Genomic DNA, 27456 nt, shown 5'->3' on the forward strand with positions numbered 1-27456 from the left:
TAAAGGATTCCAGTTAGCACAAAACCAGAACAAGGCTGAAGAGCTGCTTTCCCTGTCTGGTTTTCCTAATGGAGCTGCTCACTCTTGAGAAGTGGCTGAGAGAACACTTGCAAAAACATTAGCCCTGGCTCAGCCTAGAGGTTTGCTTAGCCACCATCTCAGACTGGAGCTGAAAAAGCAAACAGTTGGGGAAGAATGCAGGAACAGGATAAATGCTTGGGGCACTTTCCCACCCTCAGCCAAGCAATATCCCTGAGCCCTGCTGTGGGGCTGCCCTCCTTGTAACAGCCCAGCTTCACCTTGTGGCCCTTGTACTCAGGGCTGCCCCCAAGGCAAAGAGGCGTGTCAGCTGTCAATGCATCAGGGCAAAAAAAATACAGCTAAACCAAGGAGGCCTCCTCAGTCACAGCCTCCAGTCATCTCCAAGCCCAGCCCCAGGGCCAGGGAACTTCTCTGCCCTAGCAGGCTCAGGGGCAGCCTTAAACACAGTACCTGAGTTTCAGCTCACAGCCAGTTTATCCTCTTTTGTTCCCGAACCAACAACACTATGAGCTATTTTTAAGCCCTCTTCTTTGTACTGACTTTGTCCAGCCTCTGCACTGGTACCCTGAAATAGTCAGGCTTGTCTAGTCTCTCCTGCAGTTTTCTCCATAGCCCCCAGAATCCTAGGAGTGCTTTCACAGGGAGTGGCAACCACAGCCCCTGCGCAGATGTTCTCTGCTCTGGACATTGCACTGGGGCAATGATGCACCTTCCATTGCAGAGGGGAACACCCGGGGCAGAGCAAAAAGTTTGGTATTTGCAGATGTGAACACCTGGCCTTTCAGACAACTTACTTTGGCAGCAGTACTCACTGTCAGTGTGTAAAGGCCACCAAGGAAGGCAAGAGGACAGTTCACTTATCATGTCTCCTGGTCTCTGAAGGGTGCTGAGTAGGGGTCATCAACCCTCATCAAGCCCCAAGCCTTGGAGGCTCAAACTGAAAGAAGGCTCTACCCTCAGTCCCTCTGTCCCGCTCACTGCAGAGGCAACGGTCTGGTTGGTTTTGGATCCTAGGCTCAGGCTGTAGGAGGGCCAGTCTCCTAGAGCCCAAGAAGAGCTGTAGGGAATGAAAGTTCAGCAACAGTTGGGTAAGGTTACTGAAATAGAGAGCAGACTGGAGATGGCAGGAAGTGCTGTAATATTACAAACATTTTAATGCCACTACACAGCCTTCCTGATCAGAGTGAGCCAGACACAGGAACCTGCAAGCCCTTCTGCCCTGGCTTTCCAGCCATAACAGTGTGGCCTCACCATCAACCCTCCACAGAGAGGGAGCATCTGCATCACCACCAAACACTGCTGGAGTTCAAGAAAATCCTGTGGGATGGCTGCCCTGAGACAGACCTGACTTATAACAGCACACTATGCCACTGAGGAATGCAGCAAAGCTGGTGCTTTCAGTTGGAAAATTCAGCTATCCACAGGACAAACTTCCTTAAAGGTCTGGGTTCTCCATTATCTATTTTCTACACAGGAACATCCTGACAAGACCAGAGAGGACAAGGCTGATTTCCCAACCCAGCCATACCTCCCCTTCTGCACCCAACCAACCTCAGCCAGGAGCAGGGGCAGGACTGCCACTGAAGGTGTCCCATCACCCACTCAGAGATGCTGGTGTGATTTTTCCGATAAGCTGCTTCAGAGCTGAGGCTTGCTCCTCCAACAGCTGGTTCTTCTCCTCCGTGCTCTTCTGCTTCAGTTCAGCAGCCTGCAGGGCCACTGCAAACCCCCTGTTCTCCCCACGGAGGTCTTCAATCAGCAGTTTGTTCCTGGAGAGTTGGGCCTACAGAAGGGACAGGAGGCTTCAGGTTCAGCATGCCATGCAGGGGTACCAGACAGGGAGGAACATGCAGCACTAACCCCTCTTGCACTCACCTGGGCATCTCTGAGCTGAGCTGCTCTCTCTGCCAGCACAGCCTCAGCACTCCTCAGGCTGTGTTCCAGCCCCTCTGCCTGCTCCATAGCTGCCTGCAGTAGGTGCTCGTGTTCTGCCTGCAGTGGGCAAGAAAGCCTGTTGGGTTGTCCTAGCACTCTGGCCTCCGGCAACCCTGGACTGTACATTTCCCCAGGGCCCTGGACCTTCACACTCCCTGAAGGAGAGCAGGGGAGGATTAGGTGAGGTGCAGGATGCAAAGAGCAGTAGGAAAGGTGTCTAGAGCAGTACAACCTTCTCTAGGTCTGCACCTGATGAATTTTAAGACAAGGCACAGATTTCCCAGCAGTGTTTTCTATAAAAACAAGCCAGTGGCCTCCCCTCTCCCAGGCATGTCCAGAAAAGCCCAGGGAGAGACATAGTTTCCTTCGATGCAGTTGTGTCTGCTTGTTATAATTCCTCATGTTATAATTTGTTCTATCTTTGCCCATTTTGTCACAAGACAAACTCACAAAAACCCAACACCTCCATTGCCCAGTGCCCCAGAGATAAAACCACCCCACTCTGTGAACTCCACACAGAGGGCTCAAACTTTATTTTTCCCAGTCTGAGCCAACAGAGTCTCTCCCTGGATAACTCCTGCTCCTCTAGGCACAAGGTAGATACCTGGTCTGGGCTATGTGGATTTGAGTGGGGAGGGCTCATGTTTGAGTGCAGGGCAGTGACTGCTTTCATGAGGAATTAAAAGTTGCAGCTGAATTTGAAGGTAGGTGCATTTTCCATGTGGGTTCTTTATATATTGCATCTTCTACTCAAACCTCTGGTGCCTTCAAACACAGCTGCCTTCCAGGCTGCCAGGACAGCAGTGTTCCCTTCACAGTACCCTTGACTGAGCTCCCATAATTACCTGCTTACCTGGGTGCTGACCAGCTGCCTGCATGTTTGCTCAGCCTGCTGGTGGAGGCTTTCCTGGAGCTGCTGAGTCTTGCACTGTTCCTCTCTCAAGGTGGTTTGCAGCTGCTCAAACTGCTGCTTTGACACCATGTTGTTTATCTGGGCCTTAGCCTGCTGCAACTGCAGAGCGTGCTGGGTCTGGGCCAGGCTCAGGCTTGCTTTGGCTTCTAAAAGCTGTAACACAGACAGGTGGATAGCTGGTTACAGCTCTGAGCTGACAATGTGACAGGCCCAGGGTGTGCTGTGGGTGAGAGGAGGGGTTAGGTAGCACCCTCAGCACCCTGCAGGACCATGGGAGTGGTGCTCACTGGGCAGCCTGCAAAGCAAGGGACTGAGAGCACCAAGAGCTGCAGGTGGATAAACGGAGACCCTTTGCTGAGCAGCAAGGAGCAGGAGTTGCTGGAGGACTCCTCTGGGAGTAAATCCCAGCACGAAGGGCCACAATGGCAAGAGACAGAGGGGGCTGCTCTCCTGGGTTCTTGGATATATCCCAGGCAAGCTGGGATGTACTCCATGTCCTGTACTACATGTGTTCTGCTTTCTGCCACCAGCAAAGGGCAAACTTGGTAGTGGGAAGCAGGTCTGGTCCCACTTTGCACTAGGGCTATCCAGGGGTGGCTAACATGGGTAAGCTGTACTTTGGAAAGCCAGACCCTGAGCCTGTCCACAGGGTAGAGTGCAGGAGAGGGACAGTAACACATCTGAAGGTTTCTCACACTGGCTTTCCTCTCTCTATCCTGGTGATCTTAGTTCCCCTGCTCTGATCACATTTCCCTTCCCTCAGACAAGGCCTGTCTGGCTGCTGTCATCCCTGCGCAGCCCCCACCTGATCCTGCCACTCCCCCAGCTCCTCTGCCAGCTGAGCCATGGGGAACCACAGCTCCTGGCACCCTGTGTGAGCCACCTCCACTCAGCCTCCATCTCCTGTGCCCAGCCAGCCTGCACAGGACTTGGACAGAGAGGACATCATAGGCAGCAAGGACCTGTCCCCAGCTGCACCTGAACTGGCTTCGGACATATTTAAGCAGGAGGGAGAGTCCTTTGTCCTCCACAAAGAGGAACAGGACAAGTTTTTTCTGACTGGGGAAGGTGTCCAACACAGCCCCCAGCAGGGCAATACCAGCGATCACAGGGACCACTCAGCACCCTGCCACCAACTGAAGGACACCCACCTTCTCCTGCGAGGCCTTCAGCTGCTGTTGGAGCAGCTCCACCTCCGTCCAACATGCTGCATGCTTCTGGTGGTGTTCCAGCCTTGCAGCCACCTCTGCTCCTTGTGGCCACTTGGCTTCTGCAAGCCTCTGGCTCTGCAGTTGGGCACTGCCAGGGCCAGCACTGTAACCAGCCTTGTGCCCAGCGAGTTCACAGCCCAGCTGATGCACCTTGACATTTGGGTGGGAGACCTCCTCTTTGCTCTTCTCGCTCTGGAAAAGGTTGGGAAAAAAAAACCCAAACAAATCATGCACAGAGGCAACAGACACCTAATCTGTCCCACACTGCCCTCGCTGGGTTCCCACCCAGGGACACTGCTCCAGGGCCTTGTGGGCACTCTGGACAAGTGTCCTCATGTCCCAGGCTGACCAAGGCCCAGCAGCACAGCTGGGTTTCCTAAATAAGGAAAGGAAACCTGCACAGCTGACAGCCGTGGGAGAGGTCACTGAGGTGGAAGGGGGACACAGGACTGTATGGGTGTGTAACAGAAATATTAAAATTAGTAAGAGTAGAGTATGAATGGAAATGTGTCCATGTGCACATGTGAAAGTACAGGCAAAAAAGCAGACTAGGGGCTACAAGAACAGACCACATTGACACTAAAGGGCACCATCCCCCAGGTGTTACCCCTAGGACACCTTCCCTTGCAGTAATGCTGAGCAAGGTGCAGTTTCTGACCAGTGTTCTGACCAGACCACAGCAGAGATAACGTCAGCAAGCCTGCATCTAACAGCAGGGTGGCAAGATCCCATTCCTCTGCTATCCTCATAGGAAAATGGGCAATTCCAAAGGAGGAAAAGCAGGCAATGGGTAGCAGCTTATTGGAAGCTGAAGCCAGCAAGGGCCAGCAAAGGCCACTCTGCTGCAGCTGATGGCCCTGAAGGGTAGGAAAGACATACAAAAAAACAAGTTGTGGTTCCAAGTCACAAGGTATCCCAGGAACAGAGCAGATAACTTAAATGCCTGCCCACCTTGTTTACTTTGCATACAAAAAATCCTGGCCAGGTCTTGTATGCACATGTCCAAAGGCCTTTGAGCTTGTGGGTTTGAGACTGGGAGTGAGCAAAACCTCTGGGAGAAAGACTGCAAGTAGGTAAAGTCAACCTCATTAGAGACTTCGTAGCAATACTTTCCCTTCTGTAAGACCTTCACTGGCTTTTGGCACACAGGCTTTCTCTACTTGACAAGTTATAAGATGAAGCTGGTTCTTCAAAGCAAGACTGGGTTTGAATGTTTGAAACAAATATTTTTTTCTCCTCTATGAGCACATGCAGTTTTTGTCCTCCTAAATCCTTCAGTCAAGAGCCTGTCAGTGTTAATGGCCTCTTACCAACGTTGTTAACTCTGCTATTTCAGCCAGCTCCTCCACCTTCTCTCTGCCCAACTTGTTCATGTGTTTCCTGTTGGGAAGAGGGATACGATCAGCTTCAGGCCAGAGAGCAGCAAACCACAGCTCCCCAGAGGAGGGCCCTGTTTTGGGTAGTTCTACATCTGGTTTTGGCCTGCAACAGGAAGCAAAGCCAAGCGAAAACAGATATGGTCCTGCATTGATTCAGGAGTGAGTCAGGTGTCTCTGCACCAACAGGTGACTCAGCCCACCCCAGGGCAGAGAGCTGGGGACATCCAAAGTTCTGCAACACTGTCAGAGGCCTAAAAATCATGGGATGAAGAACAGTAGGAGAGACAGATTAACAGACTCTTGGGATCATCCACACCAGCAACCTGTCTCTCCTCAGATTTATGGCTTGGTGGGTGATCTCTACCTATCTCAAGCTTCCTAAGGCAGAAACAGGCCACTGGTCAAAACATTTGTGTAGCAAAGAAGCTACACAACCCTTCCTCCTACACATACCCATCTCCACAGCCTCCCCAAAACCTGGTTCTGGCCCTGTGCTCTGGCCAAGCCTGTCTCAGCACTGGTTGCCTTTGTGTGCAGCAAAGGGCGTGTGAGTGCCTGCTTTCTCAAAAATAAGAAAACAGAAGGCAGGTTGAGCCAGCTGAAATCTGGTAAATGCACCTGAGTGGCTGTTCCTTTTATCCACCCATTTGCCAGCCTCCTGCAGCTGTCTCTTCTCTTACTCATAGTGTTCACTGCCCTTCTTTGCTAGCCTCAGTTCCTGCTGTAGTCTTCCAAGCTGACTCTTCAACAAGCTGTTCTCCAGCAGCCAGCACAGGTCTCCCTTGCAGGGAGAGACAGCAGAGTGAAAAAACCATGCAAAAGCCCTGTTTACTCTTGGCATTCTATGCTGGCTGTCTGGTCTATTCCCATTTGGTTTCCAAGGACAGTAAAGAAATAAAAGAAATCTGAAAAACAACCATCCAGTAACTCAGGCAACATATGTGGGGACAACCAAGAGACAATGGTAGAGAAGGAGCAGGTCTTCAAAGGAAGGGAAATAAAGAGGAATAAGGACAAAGAGCACCAGACTCTGAATTTGTGCGCCTTCCAGCTGGCTAAAATTATTTTGCAGTCTTGCCAAGGAGTGGAAACAAAGCGATTTGGCTCATCAAGATACACTAAGACTTGATTACAGGATCACCAGGTGGTGAGCCCAACCCCTCAGCTGCAATAAAGCCATATCTAGAGAACTCAGCTTGTTTGACACAACAGTTATGACCCCGAATCCAAGGCTCATCATCCTTCCACTTCTGTTGGTACTTCCAGTCTCCCAGGAGTCTATGAATACTGGCACTTGTGGGAAGGAGTCTCAGTCCTCTTTTAAACAGACAGTTCTATCCAATAGCTACTGCTAAACACCAGTTCTATACAGGATTGCACTCCAACCTGACACTCTCTTGAGCTCTGGGTTCATTTTCCAACTAGTACACATCTTTGAGCTGCATCAGCCCCAGTTGCAACCTAGTCCTTTCCCTCTCCAGCTCCATTTTGACAGCCAGAATGTCATGTTTCCTCCTGTGCTGCTACACCATTCTGTCTCCCAGAGCTTTCTTTTCCTGTTCTTGCCATCCAGATCAAGTCTGTCTCATGTCCTGAGATGCTGCTCTGTCTGCTGTGTGAAAGCATACCTTTTAACTTTGCTCTCTCTGCCTTCTTCCCAAGCACATCCCCTTGTCTATCAAGATTCCATTTCTCCGTGATAAATACTTTCCACTTTGGCTCCAGCTTCTAGACTGAGCAGGCCATTTGCTGCAACAGACATCTGCACTGGTCCATCCATCACACGATCTTTCATTTCTTCTCTGTTCCTTATGTGCAACAGGACATTTTGGTCTACCTGCTCATCTGAGTCTTGCAGACCTGCTCCTTTCCCCCCAGAGGACAAGTCTCCAGACACTCTGTCTGTTCCAACACCAGAGCCCTCAGCTCCATGGATTCTGCATTACTCCCATTTCATCCTGGTGCCTTTTCTAATATTTTTCTGCTTAAGCATCTCACACATTTTTGTCTGTTCCTCATTAACCTCCTTACAACTTAAGCTGACTCTGCTTCCACAGAGACTGTCTTTTTCCTTACATTTCCACTGTTGCCTCTCCTGGGCACGCTGCTCTTGAAGGTCTCAACTTGGAGCCTTTATTGTTGGGAAATCACCTCCTCTCACACTAGTGTTGCTGCAATAAAGCCTTACAGTTGTCCTCATGCTGTCATTCACTCCATGACAGCTCTTGGTTATGCTCAGCCTCTGCATCTTTCCTAAAGATAAAAAACACTTTGCTGGCTTGGGTTTGATAACACAGCTTGGAAACCTCAGCCAGCCCCAGAATGTTCTTTTGCTGGAGATGCAATACAAAGTTTTCTTTTTGTTGCAAAGTCAAGGCAATTAGTTAAACCTTACAGAAAATTTCCAAACTATTTTGCACCTCTCAGACTCACACCCATCACATCTTTTCCAAAAACTCTGAAAGCTCTCCACTGTAGTCAGTCCATCTACCATTCACCAGAGATGGTGGTAACACAGCTTAAATTACTTGTATTCCTGTTATTTGGCCTTGTTTCCTTGGTCTTCCACAGACTTCATCCATCACCTCCTTTCTTCCCATCTACCCCATATCTCAGCCCTAAAAGAGGAATAATGACCCTAGCAAAATCCTCTGTTTCCATATTGCCCAGGGGAACTCTGCTCCTGAAGGGAGACACAGCAGGGAAGAGACAGGAGGAAAGCCTGGGGACACTGGTGGGGTGTGCTGGAAAGCAGGAAGGAGCAGGCATGGACAGTTTCCTGCCAATTCCTCTGCAAGGCCACTCTGGCCCCTGGGGATGTTGCAGAACTGGCATCACAAGCACAGGAAAGGAAGATAAACAGTCATTTAGTGACAGCCTCACTCTTTCACCAGCCAATCTAACTATATAGAGAAATTTAAGATATTTTTTGCTGCTTTTAAGATAACAAGTTGTGATGATCTAGCAAGCAGAGGCAGGTTTGTTGAAGGACCAAGAAAGAGAGAGATAATAAGAAAACACTAATGAAAGCTCTCTTGTATCTCTCAGTATTTTGAGATACAGTCTTTGCTTGGGCACTGCCTCTGACACAAGCTTGTAGAACATGCAGGGAAACTTAAAGTCTTGAAATAAAAGCACTCATGTAAAGGGAGTTTAGATGTCTTGCTTCAAACAGCTGCAGCCCTGCAATACTGCCTGGATTTTCTTCCAAATTAAAGCAGCTCTCCAGCCTCATGAGGAATCAGCCCAACCTACTCTGGTACAAGCAGGGGATGCACCCCTAATCTCCTGCTTAGCCCCAGAAAGAGCACAGTGCCAGACCTCCGGCTCAATCTGTCCTGGTGCTGCTGTGTCCTCAGTTCTTCTTCCTCCTGGTCCAGCTGCTGCCCTGGATGGCAAATGTCTTCAGTGTGGTGCTGTCCCACCCTGGCCTGCTCCACCTCAAACCTCCCCTCCAGCTCCACACTCCACATATGTTTTTGCTCTTTCAGGCTACTAATTACAGCCCAGTACTTTGCAACTCTTTCTTCCAGGTCTCTCTTCTGGTCTTCCAATTTGCACATCTCAGCCTTGAAGCTCTCCTCACTGTCCTTCCTCTCTCTCTCAAAGTTTTTCTGCATTAACTCTAGTTGTTCCTTGTAATAGTTTATCTGTTGGAAGGAGAGAGGATTTTGATATTAGCACCATGCTCCTGGGAGATCCCCTCTGCTCCATTAGCTCTAATTCAAGTTGATCTATTGGTCCCTCTCAAGACAGGACACTCTTCAGACAGTTCTGGTCCCTGCTGAATTTAGAGCAACAATCAGTCTCACACAGCAGCCTCTAACAGGCAGGTACCAGTGGGTCCCATTTCTTTCCAGCAAACAGCACAGTTCTCCCCTTTCTCCTTGTTTACAAAGAACTCCGGAGAGGAGAAGGGAGAGGTCAGGGCATCATCTGCCACTGCTCCTCACATCCTTCCTCCACTGCAGAGTGATCCCTTGCCAAGATGTGGTGGTGGATAGCTGCTGCTCCCTACAGCTCCCCTGTAAACACTAGAAACTCCAGGATTTGATGAGCACAAAGGCAGGACTGTGAAGCAGGCAGAGCATCTGTAAGCAGCTTTGTGCTCCTTGAACTGTTCTGTCACCTGTGTGGCAGTTTACAATTTACTCTTGCAGTGCTGCAACAGAAATCCAGCAAGAAGCACTGACTTCTCAGTTCAGCAGCAAAAAGAGGAGTAAATGTGGAAACTCAGGCCTCTTACAAGAGCACTGTAACGCTGGGCTAACTCTAAAGAGGGCTGGGCTCACACTGTCACCTTAGGGCAAGTGGGTTAAAATGTGCTGCAAGCCCAGGGCAACAGGGCTCTGATACACCCCATGACCTCAGGAGACACCTGGCTGCTTCTCCTCTTGGTCCTGTTGCTGGTTTTACTGTGATAGCAACACTGGGTAATCTCTGGTTCCCCACAAGACCCACACAAACATTTTGCAAGGTGACAGTGATTTCCACAAAGCCTTTGCCAGCCAGTGAGGGCTCCAGACGCTCCTACCAGCTAAGACAGGCTGGAGATGCACATGGAATAATCCCAGCCAAGTGTCGAGGTACCACACTGCTTCTCAGCCTGAACTCTCTCTCCAGCAACCTTCCTGGAGCAGATGCCTCATCAGTCATGCTGTAGCAGTTGTGCTTACCAAGAAGTCAGGACATTTCCCTCCACCCTGCTCACCTTGGTTTCCAGCTGCACCTTCAGCTCCTGCAGCTGCTCCACAGGGAGTGACATCTCTGTATATGTAGAAGTAGGAACAAGAGGGCTTGGAGAGGGGCGTTCTGGCAGAGAGGAGTCCTGCAAGGACAGGCCTACAAGACGGGACTGATAAGAATGGCTGCAGCTTCATCCAGTCAAGTCCATACAACTCCAAAAGATGGAGATTCCCCATCTATCTCATGGGTCCCAGGGCTACATCACTCCTCTCAGCCAGAAGCTTTTACCTAATGCTCAACTTGAACCTCCCAAGCCACAGTTTGGTTGGCTACATCCTCTTTATTATATTGTGTTTCCCTAACATCCTCAACAGTGAAAATCTGCCTGTTCACTCCTAGCTGCCTAGTCCACAGGTTACCATCACCAGCTCTCAAGTTGGGAATGCCTCTTTCCCTCCTCCCCACCACCCAGTTTCCCCTTCTTCCCTCCCATGGCTGCCCAGTACCAAAACCTGCAGTGGTAGTTCAGGCACAAGCCACCCCACACTCCCACGTAAAAGTCAATCCGGAGGGAACTCTGTTCCTGCTGAGAAGATGGAGAGGCACTGAACGCTGGAGCACATTACCTCTTGCTGGCAGCCCTGTCTCAGCCCTGCTCTCCTGGAGCTGGAGACGCAGCCTTTGCAGCTCCATCCGCAGCGCCCTGTTCTGGTCATACAGCACCTGAAAAGACCAAAGACTGGTCATGAGGTGGCTACAAAGCCCCCCTAGGGTATGGGAGCTGCCACATGTACTCAGAGCCTCCTGCTCTCAGGCCCAGCACAAAGAGGAGAGGCCTCCCCCAGACCCAGCACTGGGGGATTTTTCTTCCTTCCCAAGCAAATGCAGACATGAGAGAATTTGGAAGTGCCACAGAAGAAATGCAAGCCCAGATTACCATGACCATCACCAGTAAACACTGTAAAGCACAAAGCAACTGGCCCTGCATGCAAAAGCCACGATACCAGGGTTTTTTGCAGACACCTCAAAGGGCTGGGCCTCCTGAGACCCTCCTGACCTAAGCCACCATTGCTAGCATCCAACACATAAGAAACATCACGATCTCAGTACGGGCCCAGAGGTTTGCATTTACATCCTCAAGATACCTCCGTGGGCATCCAGGCTAGCCAACAAGCACTCCTGTATGCACACAAAGCAACAGGGAAGCAAGTCCCACAGGGCTCTGGGAGGGAACACTTCCAGGTTGCAGAAGGAATAAAGTGAAGCGAGAAGGTGCTGATCCCATAGGAAGCACAGCACAAGGCAGGTCCTGCTGGTCTCCTGGTGCCAGAGACACCCTGAGGCCAGAACAGAAGTTTATCCCACCTCAGTGCCAACATCAGCCTGCAGCAAGGAGTCGACTCCACAGCTGAATGCTGAGTTATGAGCCGCCACACCAGTGCAATGAGCCACTTCTATGTGGGTGTCTGGAGCTGGAAAACTGCTTGCTTCACTTCACACCCTCCATCCCGTACTGGAAGCAACAGCATACAAGGCATCCTGCCTTCTTCTGGACTGGGGGTCAGACCACTTTGAGCAGACATCAAATTACCTCCCGCGTGCTGCCACTCAGGAAATTGATGTCTTGCAAGGGACTATGAATTAGGACACTTCCAATTAATAAATATTACTGAGACGATGTAGACAAATGCAAACCCAATTTGTTTCATCTCCATTCTTAGCAGGAAGGGCGGGAGGCTGACAGCACTCAGCAAGAGTAAAGGATAAACCCAAGTGGGCGCCTTCACAGGGGCAGATGAAGCCTGAAGGTCGAACCTTTCCATCCATCAGCATTCTTATGGACAACTCCAGGGCTGCTCAACAGGAAGAAAAATTTGCAGCACCAAGCATATTCAACCCTCTGGTGCCACCTGGAGCAATGCTGCACTGGATTGTGCTCCAGTGTGTTTGCCTTTAATTACAGATTCAAGAGGGGATGACTGATGTGTCCACGGAACAACTTTGCTGAAAGTGCACATTTCATCCCTTGCTGGAGGGATGTGATAAGTCACTGTCCCTACTCAGTGGTGTTCCCCAGCCACACACAGCACTTGGGAACAAACGGGCAATGTAACAAGCACAGGATTTGGGAGCCAAGGCACAGAGCACTCAGCAACTCACAACATGCAAGATACACAAGTCATTTAAGAATGAGAGAAGGGAAACAGAGGTTGTGCTCATCCCAGACAGCCCAAAGCTCGGGAGGGAGCACATTACCCTGCAGGAAGTACAACATACAGAGCACCAATTCCTGGACCATACACACACACCAGATACCTGGACTGGCTCACCTTGACTCTCTAGCAGAGTCCAGCAGCAAGTTTTGTAGGGGTTTGTCAAGTGGGGGCAAGGAGAAGGAAGGGAAAAACAAAAGGATAGAAGAATTTCACTGTTAACATGCTTTCCAAATAAGGAGAACAGCTTTCTCCTTCTGCTCAAGAAGAAATGCAAAAGAGCCCAGGGTGGTCTGTCCTTATCAACACAGGTACATGGTTCCCAAACAAAATAGTCCATGGCTACAGAGTGGCAGGCAGGGAGGAATTTACCATCCACCACTACTCTCCCCTGCCAAAATCCCAGCAAGGGATACAACCCATGGAGGGCTGCAGGAGTGAGGAGACAGGCTGCTTTACTGAGGATACAGCTGTCTCCAGCCTCCTCTGAGCAAGGCAAGAGGGATTCTCCTCTGCACCATGGGCAGGGCTGCCTCCTTCCACTCCCCCAGGCCAAAGTGCCAAACAGATGTGCCGAGGAGAACAGGACTTTCACAACAACTGCTGGAGAACTGCCCACGTGTACCTGGCACTGCCGCTCGTACTCCAGGACAATCTCGGCAAAGCGTTCGCTCTGGCTCAGGAACTCCCGGCTGTGGGGCTCCACCTGGCCCAGCTGCACAAGCACAGGGAAACATCTCTCATCAAGAAAGTTATCACCTCTCCAAATGGAGAGCCAAAAGCTCTACTAAATCACTGAAGTCATGGTGCTACACCCACAGATTCAACAGAAGGGTTCCTATTGTCACCTGTGGGATGAGTCAGATGCAGAAAGAGGAGGAAAAACATTTTTCTCCACATGTGAGAGACAACAACTACAGGCAGGCAAGCTTTCCTGGCTAACAAGATGATCACAGACTCATTTCTTTCCCCAGTTTCATTTTACCAGGTGAGTTGTAGGAGTGGAAGATACCAAAACTAACCCTTTACTTCAATACTTGTGAAAAATAAAGCTTTTCTTTTTTGTGGAAACCAAACTTCAAAGTTTTCACTTGAACACTGCAAATTTGTAAAATTTTCTAAAACTGCAAACTTTCTTCATCCTTTTTCCCCCCAAGCTTCAAAAGGTCTAACTTAAAAGCCAACATTTTTTTCTTTCCAAGTTGTCATCAATGTGCAGGAGAGCTCACAAAGGGGGAGACCATAACAACTGAGCCAAAATATGCAAGATCAATTTTTTGATGAGTTCCTGAAAAGTTTCTATTTAACTACAACAGAGAAAGGTTACCTTTTCCTTCACAATGTGGTTGAGTTCTTTCTGCAGCTCCAACACCAGTTCCTCAGAGGCTGACAGTTTCTCAGTCATCTCTGTGACCTTGTTTTGCAGCTCTGTGTTCTGCTGACAAAACAGAGATCTCCTTGATGCAGTGGGTCCTGACATGGCAGGATGGGTTCATCAGACACAGGCCTTCAGCAGGAAGCTGTGAAACAACTGGCAGCATGGCAAACACAGCACAGCTCCCAGAAGACCCTGAATTGGACAGCTCCTGGTTCCAGACAGGACAGGAGTCATTTTTTGCAGTAGCCAGAAGGGTGCCCAGATGTTATTCTACACCACCTCATGCCATTGCCACGGGCAGCGGGAAGGGACTCTCTTTCATGGAGAAAGGCTTTCTTCCAGGGAGAAAATGACAAAAGGAAAAGTGGCTGCAGGTTGGGCAGGGCTCTTCGGTGAGCATTTTGCACATAAATCACTCTCTCTTTTGTACATTTTTGTTATTAGTATTGTTGCTGTTACTGTTTGTTTTCTTATCTCATAGCTGTTTCCTGTAAATTGTTCTTAACCCACGATTTCTGCCTTTTGTGCCTCCAATTCTCCTCTAAAGCCACCCAAGGGACAGAAGATGGAGGAGAGGCAGTGAGCAGCAGTGTGGTTTGGAGAGTCTTGTGGGAGAACTAAATTGGGCAGTACCATTCCTAAACCACAACAGGACAGCACACTGTTGATACCACACGGGCTGGGGTTAGGCTCATCTCTCCAAAGGACAGGTATGGGAGTGGGTTTTGCAGAATAAGAGCTAGACAGTCCCACAGGCTCATCTCTACCCCTGCTTCACAAAACTATGGTTTCCGTCACAGACAACAAAGGCAGCAAGTCCTGTGCTAACTCCAGCTGTACTTCTACAATGAACAGAACTGGGATAATCCCAGGCATGCAGACACCATCATCTCTGCTTTTGGCATGGTCCCTGGCACAATTATAGCCTTAGCTATTGAGTATCCAGGTGTTATCAAGGGCCAAACCAGTCCCAACAAACAACATGGGGGTTTAATAATGCCACGGCAAGGGGACAAGCTCTGTATTTAATACAATAGTATGGATGTGGCTGATGATTCTTCTGCATAAAATTCCTGTCCTTCCCAGTAAAAGCAACACAAGCCATCCATATTTGTCACCACCTCTGCTTTGCCTTGTCTGAAGAAGTGAAGATGTTTCACCCAGGGCAGTTTTACTTACCTTCATCACATGGTTCAGTCTCCCTTGCAGGCTGGCCTCTTTGCCCTGGAGGAACTGTGTATCAGCCTCCAGCTTTGCTTGGTGACTGACTGCTTGCTGCAAAAGCAGCTCTTTTGCTTCTATTTCTGACTGAAAATCCCTGGGGGAAGAAAGTAACATGGCTGGGGCACCTGGAGCATGTTCTCAGATGGTCACAAGGTACAGACACCCTCCCTCACCATGCACAAAGCAAGAGATGAGAACTTGGTTGGAAGGATGCTGAAACCACAGCGGGGGAAGGCCTTCAGGGATTTTTCTGCCACTAGCACATTGACAAAACAAGTGGGAGATTTAACAGGCAGACTGGGATGGGAAGGAAAGGCTGCAGGCCCATCTTCCCAGCCCCACCAAAAAGACCCTTCCTACTTGAGCTTGCTCTGGGTGTGCTTGAGAGCGACGTACTGCTCATCCAGCTCCCTGCCAAGATGCAGGCAGCGTCTCTCTGCCTTCTCCAAGTCCAGCTTCGCCTTGTCCCTCTCCCTGGCGATCTTCCTCACCCGGATCCTGCAGACATGGAGAGCAGAGCATTAAGAGACACCTCACACATCCCAGAGAAGAGCCCTCCTTGGGGGGAGCAGCACCCTCACCAGAGGCACTGCAGTTTGTATCCATAAGAGGTGACAGCTGCATGCTGAAGCCCACTCCTGGGGACCATGAGTGTGCTGTCCAAGGCTGCAGGCAGCTCTGCCAGTCTCACCTGCTCCTCCATGCTGCTACTCCACCTCTGCAAGCACAGCACAGACTGTAATCACTTCCTCCCTCTTCTTGGAGTTCCAACAGGACTTCTGTTGTCACACCACCTGACCACCCTCCAGTCGTTCAGAGATGCCCCCCCATCTCACAGATAAGCCTAGATCACATCCACCCCAGATTTTCCCCAGCCCTTCCCCAAACCCTGCCACCCCACCATGAACCTTGGCTGCAAGCACTTCTTCCACCCCAGATGGTTGCTTGCTGAAAGGCCCTGCTGCTCACTTCACCCACCACCACCAATCAAGGCAGCACCAGAGACCTTGAGGATCTCCCCTTAGTTGTTCCAGGGCTCAGGTGGCAGTGACAAGCTGAGGATTGGCAAACCTGGTGCCTTTGCTGATGATGGAGGAGTGATGTGGGCCCACGCAGCTTGGCCAGAAGGACACACCGATTCCCTGCACGTTACCCTCTGACACTGAGGGGAAAACAGCAGAGACAAGTCAGTGGGGAAAAACTGGCAGAGAAAAACTGAAGCTTTCCATACCGAAAGGAAACTTCACAGATCAAATCAATATTGAAGAACATTTTAGAAGCAAGCCCAAGCTGCCAGGAAGGAGATGTTCTGAGCTGCCCTTAAGGCAACTACAATGAGAAGGTTTTGGTGAACACTCAGAAGCCACAGAAAAACCAACACTGAAAGCTACAGAGTTTACAGTGACAACTGCCAGATGGGGACTTTCAGCCAACGTTTTGTTTGACCTAGAGTCTAAAATTGCCTTGAGGTCAGCTTCAAAGGTAAATGAGATTCAGCCAAGCTGATCCAAAAAGCAGTAACCTGATACAGAACTGATAACTCCAAAAGCACCAATTTTGTACCGGGTTTGAAAGAAGCCTTAAGTCAAAGTCTTAAGTCAAAAGAACCTGAAACAACTCTTCTTTCTTTTTTGGAGCTGTTTTGCTCAAGATCCTGGATGGAGCTGTCCTGGCTGTCAGGGTAATCAGAGATTCACTTCCACCAGAGTTACTTCAAAAGCATTGGCAAATGCCTTGCCAGTCCTTGGAATTGAAAGCACTAAAGATAAAGAAATATTTTACATCAAACAAAGAAAATGTGAATGAAGCTTGATCCATGCACTACAAAGAGGACAATCTCTGTCACATGTGGTGTCTGGACTTGTGTCTGGATTCCCTGCAGGACACTGTAAAACATCAAACACGAATTAACTGTCCTGTGTAGGGATGAGGCAATGACTTATTGTTCCTTATTCAAAGTCAATGGAAATCACCTCATGGAGCTGCTGATCAAGGCCATCAACCAGGATCCTTTTTACAAACTCACCCCGTGGAGTGCTAAGTCTTGGCTACTTAAGAGACATTGACTTGTCGTGCAAAATGTAGTTGTATGGCTGAACAAGCCAAACTGCAACTCCTCAAAGCTCTTCCATCTCCATGCTTTTCCAGTTTAGTCAATAAATCTGTGCCTTCCCAAGAGACGAGACCAAGAGAAATTCACCAGCTGCAGGAATTTGAAGCACCCAAACTGTTTCTTAAATCCCATCTCTTCTACAGTGCAAATGGAACATAGTTTAAAAACGCTCTTTGAGAAGGACAGGGGGGTGCAGTATGCCCACATCCAAACTCTCTGCCCCTCAAAAGAACCCAGAGATCAGATCCGTGAAAACTGGATCCCAGCTGCTTGAACAACATGGACAGAACAGTGGAGAAGGAATCGGCTGAGGAAAGGCAGTGGAAAGTTTGGATCCTTCTTTGGTCTCTGCTGAGAACCCCTACATCTCAGTCCATTGCCTTGTCCCACCTCAGGTTGGCAAATCAACCCTCTCTTGACACCCCTGGGCTGGCAGAGGAGGTGACATGAGGCTGCCAGCCAGCACATTTCTCCTCCCCCACCCCGTGCAAACCACCTGGGGTGTTCCTGGGGCTGGACACTTGGCTTCCACATGGGCATGGCATGCTGGATATCCCAGGTACGGAGTTCCAGGGGAAACACACACCACACAGGGAAACCAAATGGGAGTGAAAACCCAGGTGTCGCCTCCATCCTGCATTCCAGGGTGTTCTAAAGAACACAACCAACCTGCACCCACCTTCCTATCCAGCCCCTGGATGCTTTTCCTGGGGCACATCGGGAAGAGAGCGGCCAGCAGGTCGAGGGAGGTGATCCTGCCCCTCTACTTGGCCATGGTGAGGATCACCTGGAGAGCTGTGTCCAGTTCTGGGCTCCTCAGGACAAGAGACACAAAGCTCCTGGAGCAGGTCTAGCAGAGGGTAACAAAGAGGATTAGGGGAATGGAGCACCTCAATTCTGGGGAAAGGCTGAGGGAGCTGGGGCTGTTTAGTGCAGAGAAGACTGAGAGGGGACCTCATCAATGCATGTAAATAACTCGAAGGCGGGTGTCAAGAGGATGGTACCAGAGTCCTTTCAGCGGTGCCTAGCAACGGGACAAGGAGCGATGGCCATAAACTAAAACACAAGAAGCTCCACCTGAACCTGAGAAACAATTTCTTTACACTGATGGTGGCAGAGCGCAGAACAGGCCGCCCAGGGAGGCCGTGGAGTTTCCCCTCTCTGGAGACATTCCAAACCCACCTGGAGGCGTTCCTGTGTCACCCGCTCCAGGTGAGGTGGGGCTGGATGATCCCCAGAAGGAAGGTCCCTTCCTTCCAGCCCTCACGATCCCGTCACTCCCCGGGGGCACCCCGGGCCCTCCCGCCCCGCGCACGCGCACGCGCACAACGCGCTCCCTCCCCTTCCCCTCCCCTGCGCAGGCGCAGAGAGGGCGCGGGTCGCGCGCGGGGCGGGGCGTGGTTCGGTGCGCGCGCGGGGCTTGGGGCGGCCATGGCGGGGTCGGCGGGGTCCGCAGGCGGCTCGGCCAGGAAGCGCCTCATGAAGGAGGAAGACATGACCAAGGTGGAGTTCGAGACCAGTGAGGAGGTGGACGTGACGCCCACCTTCGACACCATGGGCCTGCGCGAGGACCTCCTGCGCGGCATCTACGCCTACGGTCAGGGCGGCGGGGAGGGAGGAGGGCGAGAAGAGACAAAGGGGGAGGGGGAAGGGAAAAAGGGGAAGGGGGAAAGGGGAGTGGGGAATGGCGGGGCCGTGTCCGTGGCAGCGCCGCGGTCCGTGGCGGCACCCGGATGTGGGCCGCGCGCCTGCGCCGTGCGGGGCTGAGGCCGTGTGGGTGTCCCGGCTCCGGCCCTGACGGTGTGGCCGCCCCCGCAGGGTTCGAGAAGCCGTCGGCCATCCAGCAGCGAGCCATCAAGCAGATCATCAAGGGCAGGGACGTGATCGCCCAGTAAGTGGGGCCCTGGGGCGGCGGGAGCGGGTGCCCCGAGGGGGTTGTGGGCCCTTGGGCGGGGGGAGTGTGTGTGTGTGTGTGTCGGTCTCAGGGTTTGGGCAGTGACCTGATGGTGGTGGGGCGCTGGAACAGGTTGCCCAGAGAAGCTGTGAATGCCTCATCCCTGGAAACATTGAAGGCCAGGCTGGATGGGGCCCACAGCAACGTCGTCTAGTGTGTGGCACCACGGCAGGGTTTGGAACGAGATGATTTTTAAGATCCCTTCCAACCCAAGCCATTCTGTGATATGATGGGCAAAACGGGGTGAAACTGGCCATGCTGCACATGGACTGTGATCCTAACAGTTGTTAATGTCAAAGCTGGTTAGGTTTGGTCACTGAAAAAAAAAGGTGTGTTTTAGAGACAAAGAAGGATATGCATGCCACTGAAAAAAATCCTTTCTAGGTCGCTAGTGGGAATTATTAGCCTTCAAAATTGTATTCTCTTGTCTGTTGTTCGTTTGAAAAGAGAAAAAAAGTATATGTATGAGAGATTACAGGAAGTTAAAATGTGGTCTGATAAGGAGTAGGCATGCCATAGCTGGGGACCCTGCAATGGAGTGTTCTGTCCCTGGTATTGCAGATGTCAAAGCTGCTTGACAGCAGATCATGCTGTGATCACAACAAGCCTTTGTCAAATACACTATTGCCACTATTGAGTTCTTTGCAGTGGAGGAGCGGCAAAGAGCCGAGGGGTGGAATATGTCAAAGTTACCTGTATCCAGACATCCAGAGTATTCACCAAACATCTGTTTTTCAGGTCACAGTCAGGAACAGGGAAGACAGCAACATTCTCCATCTCTGTTCTGCAGTGCCTGGACATACAGGTAATTTCACAGCATGTGCTAAAAAATATTTTTTACTAAATCAGTAGTCTTTATCATAAAAAACGTTTTTTGTTTGGAATTAATAAATGAAGGCTTACATTGAAATCTTTTCATTATGGGCGGTGAACCTCAGACAAAATTCTGGTTCTACTCTGTAACAGTTTAACTGTTAAAACCAGTCTGGCAAAATAAGTTCAGATAAAGTCTTGTAATTATAAAGTTGGGTTTAACAGACTGTTCCACCTATTAGAGGGCTAAGTTAATCTTTCAGTAAGCAGAATTGTCTTCAGACAGTCCTGTAGCATTATCAGCCTGTCTGAACAGTTGCCACACATTGCACAGAATCAAACCCAGATTTTTGACTGACAAATGTTTGCTTTTGTTCTGGTCAGGGGTATCATGTCCATGCTTTTTAAGTATTAACTTGAATGTGTAGATGCTATTGAATAAAATGATGGTTTTCTGTGGGCTGGTATCTCTTTAAGCTTGGATTGTTATTCATTTGTCACTGCCTGGGGACATAAAAATGAAGGTTGCATGTTCTAAATGCAAAGATCAGCTTTTGCTTCATTTCTGTAAAGTGCTCATAATATCTTTCAAAGTTGACACTTTAAAAGATTGCCTTGGAATCCTTGTGCAAGGCAGGGTGTTTGTCTGAACCAAACATACAAAACTGAAGGGTTTTAAATTTGTTTCTATTTTGCAAGAAAAGTACACACTTTTTTTGGTCAGAAATTGGGTTGGAATGAAAAATAAGTTCTTAAAGAACTGCTTAAATGCTTTCTTGTCAAAAGTAACTTAAAAGAGGCTGTTGCTGTGTAAATGCTCTATTTGAAAGCCGCTCTCTAGGCATACTGACCCTTAATTCAGCTGGGACATTTCAGAGTGCTGTGGGACCCATAATCTTTTATGCTTGGCTCTATGGCCTGTGATTAACTTCCATGTCATCATTTGTTTTAATCAGGTTCGTGAGACCCAGGCATTGATCTTGGCGCCCACTCGAGAGCTGGCTGTGCAGATTCAGAAGGTAAGAGCATTTAAATCCCTGTCTGTAAAGCACTGGCAAGGCCTGGGGCCGATGCTGTGGTGTTCCCCCAGCAGAGCTCAAAGCACAGCTTCCACTGTTTCTTTCTGTTCCTGAAAGAAATAAGAAATTTTCATCTGAGCTGCTTTGCTCATCTGCATTGTATCCATTACTGCTTGCATGACCGTGTTGGTTGGCAGCCTAAGGTTGTACACAGTCCTAACTGAATTTTTAAGGACAACACTTTTAAAGCAGCTGTGATCCCTGGGGAACTGGGTTCCCAGTGTTTGAAGACCTGCTGTTGTTGAGGTTTGGATAACACACATACACAGAAAATCCCTCCAGCTCCTTGTGCTTACAGCTCTTAAAAAAACCCACATGGCTGAGGTTTGGCTGTGCAGACCTGCATCTCTTCACAAATGCAAACTTAGAAGAGCTCAGGGAATTAAACCATTGCTTTGTATCAACACAGGGGCTTCTTGCTCTGGGGGACTACATGAATGTCCAGTGTCACGCCTGCATTGGAGGGACCAACGTGGGGGAAGACATCCGAAAACTGGATTATGGGCAGCACGTTGTTGCCGGCACTCCAGGCCGTGTGTTTGGTAAGGAAACGTGGGAGGCTGCACCACCTCCAGCTTCAGAGCTGAGCTGAGCCATGGGAACCTCCTTAGCTTCTGGGTGCTTTGATTTTAAATAGCATGGAAATTACATTTATCATGACACCGCTAATGTAATATTAACGTGAAGTGGAACAAGGTAACAACTTGCTGTAGTAATACCTGGAAAAGGCTAGAGAGAAATCAGTGGGGAGGATAGTATTTTCATTTTCTCTTTTTATGTTTTGTTTTTCATTGATGAAGTGTGTCTTTATATGGTGGCATAGGAAAAAAGAAAATTTTTTTAAGGAGAAAATGCTACAATCTCAGAAAATACTTAAGTATCTTCAAGGGGATAGAAGCTGGGTGTACTTCATTGCCAAAGTTAGTCCACATATTCTGGTTGTGTACTGGTTGTTGCTCCCCCTTTGTTAAGTCAGGTACACTTGCAGCTAGTACCTTCTGGTTTCATTGCATGAAGATTTTAAAATTTACTATTAGTGGCAGTGTTGGCCTTCAGGCTCACACCTTCTGGGTCTCTGAGAAGCAGACAGCCCTGGCTTACACAGGCACCTGTCGCTGGGAGAACACAGAGCTAGTCCCCACACGTGGGAAAAAAAAAAAAAGCAGAGGAAGAGCCTGTCCCTGCTGCACCAAAATGCCCTGCCAGAGGCTGGGAGCAGTGTAGGCTCACCTGCTTTCAGAGCCCTTTCACCTTACAAAGTGAAATCTTACAGATATGATTCGTCGTCGAAGTTTAAGAACTCGTGCCATCAAAATGCTAGTGTTGGATGAAGCAGATGAAATGCTCAATAAAGGTAAAACATTTGTCTCCCTTTTACTTGCCTTCTCTTCACCTCTTTGAGATTCCAGGGTGTCCCAGCTGGCAGGCCCACTTCTAAAAGTTGCTTTTTCCAAAGTTAGACGATTATAGTTAATTGTAGGCTTGTAATGGGTTAAACTGCATAATATGCCTTGTCTGATGATACTGATTAATGCATCAGTGTTCATCTCATAGCATAGACCCAGTACTGAATCCCAGATCAAACTGTGAAAGAGGAGAATATTTGGGAGAAAGATGTGCTAAACTGTTCTGTGTGACTTGATTTGCACTGCAGGCTTTAAGGAGCAGATTTATGACGTGTACAGATACCTGCCTCCAGCTACACAGGTGGTTCTAATCAGTGCCACTTTGCCTCATGAAATTCTGGAAATGACCAACAAATTCATGACAGACCCCATTCGCATCTTGGTGAAACGGTGAGTGAGCTTCCCTGGAAAAAACAGGTATTCTTTGAGTTGGTGCAGCCCTGAGCATTTCACATTATTAACTGATTATAATATATAGAGAGTCCCTCACCATTACCTGAGTGTTTGCAGACATGCTCGTGCCTTGTTTTCCATCAGAGGCTGGCTTATCACTCTGACTTTATCCTTGTTCCAGTTTTGTGTGCTGCTGCTCGGCCTGGCTGCCCCCTTATCCTCCCCATGGATAGCAGTCTCTTCTTTCACACCTATCCAATTCCTGTGCTTCCCCAGAGGATTTTTGTAGGCCTCTTCCATCAATTTCCTGTTATATAGCCGGCCACAAAAACCTTTAGCTGACTGATCCCAGATGTTCTTGGAGGTATAGCTTACATCTGGTGGTGTCACAGGTCTGGCACTGGAACTCAGGAGGAGTCAGAGGAGTAAGTGTAGGCAGCCTGATAGGAGGAGTCTCCTTGTTGCCTGACCTCTTCTACTGCCCCATTTAGTACATTCAAGCTCCTTGAGAGTTCCTTCAGTCTCTTGTCAAGAAGCTTGAACGTAAAACAATGAGAACAGAAATCGAAGCTGTCTGTCTAGAGCAGAGCAGTTCTAGTCTCTCTTGAATGGGTCATATTCAAGGCCCTTCTTAGAGCAGAGTTCTCCAAGGACTTTCTAGAACAACTCAGACCTGTGCATGGACCCAGCAACCCACAGCACACAGGGCAGAGGTGTGATCTCCGATGGAGCACATCCTTCTACCTGCTTTGCATGTATTCACCTGCTTATGGTGGTGTTCTTCCCTACAGTGATGAATTGACCCTTGAAGGAATCAAGCAGTTTTTCGTGGCTGTGGAGAGGGAAGAATGGAAGTTTGATACCTTGTGTGACCTCTACGACACACTGACAATCACCCAGGCTGTCATCTTTTGTAACACCAAGAGAAAGGTACAGCAGCCATCAGAGGGGGGCATGTTACTTTCTGAGGGTGACTCAGACAATGCTGGGTTAGTTAAGAGGTCTGGTTGCCTCTCTATTTGGAAATAATTCAGTAAGAGCACAGATTAAACATTTGTCTTTGGGATGTGCCTAACTTAAACAACAAGGCTGATACAGCTGACAGGAATTGCCTTTTTAGAGAACTAGGTAAGAATGTGCTTATTCTAATAGCTTGTAATTCCTGAAACAAAACCACACTTTCTGAATAAATGCTCTTCCTTTCAGGGCTTGTGGAGCCCTGTATCATATAGCCAGTGCTTTCTAAGGATTATCCACTTCTGTTAGTTTAAGAATGCCTGTTGAAGTGTCTCTCAGTCCTTACCAGCAACATCTCTGCAAATACTCTCTGAACACAGTTGTTGTGTTTGGCTGTCCTGAGCAGAGAGTTCACCCTGGCTGTTTGTGTTCACAGGTCGACTGGCTCACAGAGAAGATGAGAGAAGCCAACTTCACAGTTTCATCCATGCATGGGGACATGCCACAGAAAGAGAGAGAGTCCATCATGAAAGAGTTTAGATCTGGTGCAAGGTGAGTGCCTTAAACAGTATTGCTTTACAGCACTGCTACCTCAGGGCAGGGTTTCTTTAGTGTGTGGAGACCTATAGTACCTCTCCTCTCAAAAAAATTTGTTCAGCTCAAATTAGGAAGAGCTCTGATTTCCATCTCTCTCCCTGTGGCCTTACAGGGTTGGGAGATTACCACTTTCCTAGGAGGGATGCTTGTACTTCTAGGTGTAGAATTAGTCTGTTCTGTTTTGCTGAAGACATTGGGAGTTGCTGCCATTAAAATAAGGAAAAATATTTGTGTTCTGTCCTCTGTATTTTAAATTGTTGGGAGCATTAGTCCTTCTGAAAGGTACTGTTGTTATTCCTTCTGTGTTGGCACTGCCTTCACTGAAGTTTTGTGATAGGCCATGAGACACCTTTCCATGCAGCAAAAGTGTAGACACTGCTGGTGTGCTGTGGGCAGGGACAAGCACAGAATAGCAGGGAATGCCCTGTGCTGGAGACTGAGGGTTCTCAGCTCTCACCCCCTTCTCAGTTGGGTAGAACAGTCCTAATTGTCCCTTCTCTTTCCAGCCGAGTCCTTATTTCGACAGATGTTTGGGCCAGAGGCCTGGATGTGCCCCAGGTGTCCCTGATCATTAACTACGACTTGCCCAACAACAGAGAACTCTACATACACAGGTACATTGAGCCTTTGCAGGGGGGAGTGCTGCTGGGTGACTCTTACCCAAGGTGGCTCCATTCCCTCTCTCCCTCTGCCTCCACAGAATTGGCCGGTCAGGCAGGTACGGCCGGAAAGGTGTCGCCATCAACTTTGTGAAGAACGACGACATTCGCATCCTGCGGGACATCGAGCAGTACTACTCCACCCAGATAGACGAGATGCCCATGAACGGTGAGTGCAGCCAGGCTGTTACCCTGCTGCCTCTGAAAAGAAAGGCCAGATACTTTGTTTTGCCACATGCCTCTTTCCCAAGCCCAACCCATCTTGGCTTCCCCTGGGAAGAGCCTGGGAGCAGCAGTAGGTGTGCTGTACTGCTGGGCTGTGGCTCTCAGCACACCTGGTGCATACTTTAATTCTTCCATTTTTTCTCATTTCAGTTGCTGATCTTATCTGAAGGTCCGTGCTCAACAGGAAGCTGTACCATTCGGTACCCTCCATAATTCTGTTTTGGACCCACATCCTTTTACCATATTCCTGGTCATATGTTCTTGAGTTGAGCTGCACTTAGGAACTTGTGTAAATATTGTCTTTACTCCCACCCATGTTTTTCAATTAAAATGAAATTTTACCATAACCTATGCTTAATTACTTTAACCCAGAACAGTAACAGGCGGGGAGTTTTCAGATACTGCCATACTTGGCTGGCACAATCAGAAAACACATTGGACACTCCACGTATCTTGGTTCATAAAATACGGGGCTTCCTGTGTTCCACCCTTTAGTTATTGTGCCAGGCTCTCTGAGGTACTTTTTAGTTTCCGTAACTCTTAAGGATCAGCCACCTACTTGAAAAATCTGTGGTCTGGCCTTAGCCTGCTCTAGGAGAACTGAGTTATAAGATAGCCAGAAATTTCCTGCTGTTTATGTCTTTCTGGAGCCAGAAATCACTGCACTGGTTGCTCCAGATTAGGGTTTCCCCTCCCAAGGAACTTGGGCAGGTACTTCCTGAAGTGACAGAACACATATCCAGTGTTGTTGCCTTCTCCACCTCTTTTGGCTGCTGTAGCTTGTTACATCTTCCCAGTCATCTCTCCTCATCTGTCTCCCTATGGCATTATGCTGTACTTTGCTAGCTGTAGTATCTTCCACGTAGCTTTCCTTCCTTGCTCTGCTGTATCCCTTTTCTGAGGCAGGAGTTGGCCAGAGCTATACTGCAGGCATGGGGTAAGTTACCATGTTCTGCTCTATGCTTTTGCTGTTAAATTGGTCTTTTTGCTTGCTCAGTGAGGACAGGGGCAGCAAGGCTAAATACACCACAGAATTGGAACAGCTCTCAGAACTCCTTTCCTGAGTAGTAGCAGAGTAGCCTGGGATGGAGAAAACAAGCATCTATCATCTCCTTTATGCCCCCATGTGTTCTGCTAAGGAAGGTTCTTAGTTCCCTTGTACCCACTCTGTGCACAGTCCTGATGCTTCTAATAGTACACAGGCAAAACCTGAGAAATACTAATCTTATTTTACTAAGAATACTAATTGTAAGGGGTTGCCCAATGGAGGTGAAGCCACTCCAGCTTCATGCCCCCATGTGCAACCAGCAGCAGGGCTGAGCCAGCATTCCCACTGGGCACACGCAGCACGTGCTCATGCCATTCATACAGGTCAAGGTTCAGCACTGGCACAACAGCACCAACACCGACATCCTGCTCCTCTCCAGCTGATCAGAACAAAGGTCTGTCAGTGGGAAATACATACACAGGCCCTGGATCCCTCCAGTTACTGGGCAAAGAGGCTCAGTTCATCCAGCCTCTGGATCACTAGTCAGCTCCTGTGATTGGCACGTGGACATGGCCCAAAGCTGTGCTTCAGTTGCTGGTTCAGCCCACCCTTGCACACACCCCCTGTGAACACCCTTCAGCAGCTGGTCTCCACACACAAGTCTATACCATAATTGGTCCTTGGAGCCTCTTTTGCATCCCACAAAGGGAGGCCCACAAATACAAATGGATCCCAGCTAAACCCCAGACCCTCTAAGTTGTTAGCCCAGACCTCCTCGTCCTTGGGTTGCCTCAGGAAAAAACAAATGTGTATCCAGCCTAGATTTAGAATTGCTTCAATACCTGACTCCCAGGCCCCTTGCGCTACTTGGTGGCTAAATCCAGCTTGCTATTCACAGAGCAACACCCCACCTCCTCACTCTTCATTGCTGGCACTTAGACCTCTGTGCACATAAGCACATAGAATGGAGTCCCTTCTGCCAGAAGGTAAGAAATGGAGTTAACAGACAAGAACACACACCAGCAACCTGTTGCCACATGACCAGCCCCTTTTATGCCCTAAATCAGTTTCCCAGACTTGCTCAAAAGTCATCTTGACCCCCTCCTTTTCCCATCTTTGGTCCCTCCCACAAAAACCGAGGGGGTTTTGAATTCATTCTGCAACTTGTTAGCACAGTGTTCATGAAGTCTCCCCCCACATACCCTGTTTCAGTTCTCTACTAGAAGGAAAAAGTGCAGCTAAAGCCTTCCAGCTTATTGTCCATATTCTGGAAAGTTCTTTTGCCATGAGA

At 49.1% G+C, this 27456-nt stretch overlaps 2 protein-coding genes across 12 annotated transcripts; one reads left to right on the forward strand and one right to left on the reverse strand.

Moving 5' to 3' along the window:
* Positions 1–1163: 1163 nt before the first annotated feature.
* NINL (ninein like) lies at positions 1164–18391 on the reverse strand. Of its 11 annotated transcripts, none has more exons than XM_027664668.1 (16): positions 18277–18391; positions 16053–16143; positions 15563–15699; positions 15342–15479; positions 14937–15075; positions 13707–13817; positions 13005–13094; positions 12497–12505; positions 10793–10889; positions 10192–10322; positions 8802–9130; positions 5412–5481; positions 4042–4293; positions 2831–3043; positions 1918–2034; positions 1164–1825 (listed from the first exon to the last, which is right to left on the reverse strand). In XM_027664668.1, the coding sequence occupies exons 3-16, from the start codon at positions 15682–15684 to the stop codon at positions 1637–1639; spliced, it is 2007 nt and encodes a 668-aa protein (XP_027520469.1). In that variant the 5' UTR covers positions 15685–15699; positions 16053–16143; positions 18277–18391; the 3' UTR covers positions 1164–1636. The 11 variants fall into 11 exon arrangements, with proteins under 11 accessions (XP_027520469.1, XP_027520471.1, XP_027520470.1 ...); XM_027664670.1 differs by having other exon boundaries at positions 15988–16143; XM_027664669.1 differs by having other exon boundaries at positions 15890–16143.
* A 103-nt stretch (positions 18392–18494) lies between these two features.
* On the forward strand, positions 18495–25524 carry EIF4A3 (eukaryotic translation initiation factor 4A3). The gene is made up of 12 exons (XM_027664685.1): positions 18495–18691; positions 18913–18985; positions 19787–19853; positions 20818–20880; positions 21350–21482; positions 22214–22294; positions 22595–22736; positions 23531–23669; positions 24133–24248; positions 24800–24907; positions 24994–25121; positions 25328–25524. The coding sequence occupies exons 1-12, from the start codon at positions 18526–18528 to the stop codon at positions 25342–25344; spliced, it is 1233 nt and encodes a 410-aa protein (XP_027520486.1). The 5' UTR covers positions 18495–18525; the 3' UTR covers positions 25345–25524.
* The last annotated feature ends 1932 nt before the right edge of the window (positions 25525–27456 follow it).

Source organism: Corapipo altera, unplaced genomic scaffold, assembly GCF_003945725.1.
Source record: "Corapipo altera isolate COAL_440 unplaced genomic scaffold, ASM394572v1 76, whole genome shotgun sequence".
In the NCBI taxonomy this organism is placed as follows: domain Eukaryota; kingdom Metazoa; phylum Chordata; class Aves; order Passeriformes; family Pipridae; genus Corapipo; species Corapipo altera.

What these genes read in the sequence shown, in the direction of transcription:
- NINL (XM_027664668.1), bottom strand. Translation starts at nt 15,684, where the DNA reads ATGGAGGAGCAGGTGAGACTGGCAGAGCTGCCTGCAGCCTTGGACAGC. An exon ending in GACTGAACCATGTGATGAAG is followed by an intron (nt 13,818 to 14,936) that starts GTAAGTAAAACT and finishes CTGTTTTGTCAG; the next exon opens with CAGAACACAGAGCTGCAAAA. An exon ending in TGAAGGCCTCGCAGGAGAAG is followed by an intron (nt 3,044 to 4,041) that starts GTGGGTGTCCTT and finishes TCTGTGTTACAG; the next exon opens with CTTTTAGAAGCCAAAGCAAG.
- EIF4A3 (XM_027664685.1), top strand. Translation starts at nt 18,526, where the DNA reads ATGGCGGGGTCGGCGGGGTCCGCAGGCGGCTCGGCCAGGAAGCGCCTC. An exon ending in GCGCGGCATCTACGCCTACG is followed by an intron (nt 18,692 to 18,912) that starts GTCAGGGCGGCG and finishes CCGCCCCCGCAG; the next exon opens with GGTTCGAGAAGCCGTCGGCC. An exon ending in ATTCGCATCTTGGTGAAACG is followed by an intron (nt 22,737 to 23,530) that starts GTGAGTGAGCTT and finishes TCTTCCCTACAG; the next exon opens with TGATGAATTGACCCTTGAAG.